This window comes from Solanum pennellii, chromosome 1 (assembly GCF_001406875.1).
Source record: "Solanum pennellii chromosome 1, SPENNV200".
In the NCBI taxonomy this organism is placed as follows: Eukaryota; Viridiplantae; Streptophyta; class Magnoliopsida; order Solanales; family Solanaceae; genus Solanum; species Solanum pennellii.
This window is the reverse complement of record NC_028637.1, coordinates 6,025,271-6,027,738: the sequence shown is the minus strand read 5'-3', so window position 1 is coordinate 6,027,738 and position 2,468 is coordinate 6,025,271. Positions and strand designations below refer to the sequence as shown.

Genomic DNA, 2,468 nt, shown 5'->3' with positions numbered 1-2,468 from the left:
TTGTTGAACTTTAATTAATATTTTTAAAAATATATATTAAATTAAATAAATTCAAAACTTTCCAACATGTAGTACTTCTATATAATATTTAGACATTCAAATTTAAATTGCAAAATATTTAGCTGATTTATTAGAGGAGAGATGTGAGAGAGGGCAAAAAGCGGGAGAGCTGTGAATTGTATATGTATATTGGTCAGATAATCATATATTATACATATGTATTTGTATATATGACAAGCGAGATTGGGAGAGAGAGGAGAGAGGTGAGCGAGATGGGGAGAGGGAGGAGAGGGGCAAGTGAGAGAGGGCAGAGAGTGGGAGAGAGGTGAATTGTATATGTATATTGGTTAGATAATCCTATATTATACATATGCATTTGTATAAAAAGCAAGCAAGACTGGGAGAGAGAGGAGATAGGCGAGCGAGAGAGGTCAGAGCGTGGGGGAGAGGTGAATTGTATATATGTATTGATTAAATAATTCTATATTATACATATGTCTTTGTATATTTTGGCGAATTATACATATACAAATATAGTTAATTATACAAACTCGAAGTCAACCCACATAATTAATGTATAATGTTAGTCGCGAGTGATAATTATAGCAAATCCTAACTATGATGAGTAATTAAGTAATATAAATTTACTTAATCGTGTATTTTCTCTTATTTTTAATGGTAATTAATTAAATAAATATAAACATAAGTTTTTTTTTGTAAGAAAATATTTACATAAAAATTTGATTAACTTTTGTCAGAAAATGTTGTCAGATGAACCCTGTCTCCCTCGTGAAGTTGATAAGGTATCTATGATAGGGTGCATCTTTCTCCCATATATATTTTTCTGTCTGATAATTACAAAAGAAAGTACTACATCACTATCCTTTCTTTTGCTTCATATTTTCTCTATTTTCTTGAATAAAATTGTTGATAGATCCCTCTTATCTCTTTTAATTAATTTATATTTTCTTGATCCTCTCAAGCATTATTCAAAATCATCAAAAAGAAAAAATGGAGTTGTAGAAAAAGTTCACTAAGCCTATGACTTCTTGCAATAATGAAATGGATTTTTTCCCTACTAATTTAATGCAACATACTCCTCATGAAGATAACCATCAAGATCACTTCCATGGTTTCATCATCATCTTTTTTTATTTGTATCTTTAACTTCTTTATCTAGATTTTCAAATTTTTTAACTTCTTAAAAGAGTGAAGCATCTATTGAATCTATGTTATCTATATATCTATAGATAGATAGATAGATAGATAGATATAGATATAGATATATTAACATTAGTTTTACTTGTTGTAGTATGTAAATTCGTCTTATTTTCATGATGAGTTTAAATTTTGCATACTGTCATTATATGATGTACAATAAAAAATTATATAAGTTGACTCGGAAGAAGGAGCTTCAGAGCAAGTCTGAAATAATAATCATGAAAATAGAAGAACTTGTTACGATCGTTTAAATTGACGTTATGATGTAAAAAACTTTGTCATTGTCGTCAGTGTAAATAACTTAAATTCGTTCATTATATATAAGAAATCTCATATTTTAAACAAAATTTATTACTAAATATCTTTTGAGTGATCTAATAGTATATTTTGATACAGGTGTTACTTCATTTCTAGGAAAAAGATCCATGTCATTTTCCAATAAATGTGATGATCAAAATCATGGAGATCAAGAAGATGTTTTGTCTGATGATGGGACACATCATGAGGCTATATTAAGGGAAAAGAAGATTAGAAGGCTTAACATGGAACAAGTGAAGACACTTGAGATGAACTTTGAGTTAGGGAACAAACTTGAGGTTGAGAGGAAAATACAACTAGCAAGAGCTCTAGGCCTACAACCAAGGCAAGTTGCCATTTGGTTCCAAAATAGGAGGGCAAGATGGAAAACAAAGCAATTGGAGAAGGATTATGATGTTCTCAAGAGGGAGTTTGATGTTATCAAGTCACAAAATGAGGCTCTCCTAGCTCATAACCACAAGCTTCAAGTAGAGGTATGACGTCGTTCTATTTTATATGACATTATTTTTTTATATATTTTAAAAATTACATTTAAATGTTTCTTAGTCTTAAACTTTTTGATTTGCTGTTGATGGTATGTTAATATAGTCATGTCAATGTCATGGCATGGCATACTTAAGACCATCCATTTTAAGGGTATTTTTTCTTCTTTTTTAAAAAAATTATGTTCATTCTAACATCATCGTATAAAACGAAAAGAGTTATTACCTCTTATGTTGCGGTGATCTTTGACTAGATACAAAATTTAAAAGAAAACAAAGAATTTTTGAAATTTTTGTCATAAATAAACTGTAAACATTTGTTTAGTTATAAATCATTTTATCAAAGAAAAAATAACAAAGTTTAAAGTGAAATTATTTATCAATAAATAAATATAACATTATTTCATAACAATATATATATATATATATATATATATATATATATAT

The 2,468-nt window shown here is 28.3% G+C and overlaps 1 protein-coding gene across 2 annotated transcripts in view; it reads left to right on the top strand.

The window, feature by feature from the left end:
• The first annotated feature begins 776 nt into the window (after positions 1 to 776).
• Positions 777 to 2,468, top strand: part of LOC107029841 (homeobox-leucine zipper protein ATHB-13-like) — a 5,268-nt gene continuing 3,576 nt past the window's right edge. Inside the window, exons 1-2 of one of the 2 annotated variants that reach the window (XM_015231298.2) lie at positions 777 to 803; positions 1,618 to 2,012. In XM_015231298.2, the coding sequence (XP_015086784.1) occupies positions 1,647 to 2,012 (366 nt within the window). In that variant the 5' untranslated portion in view covers positions 777 to 803; positions 1,618 to 1,646. Of the gene's footprint in view, positions 804 to 871; positions 1,133 to 1,617; positions 2,013 to 2,468 lie in introns of those variants that run through there. The other variant, XM_015231293.2, reaches the window with a different exon arrangement.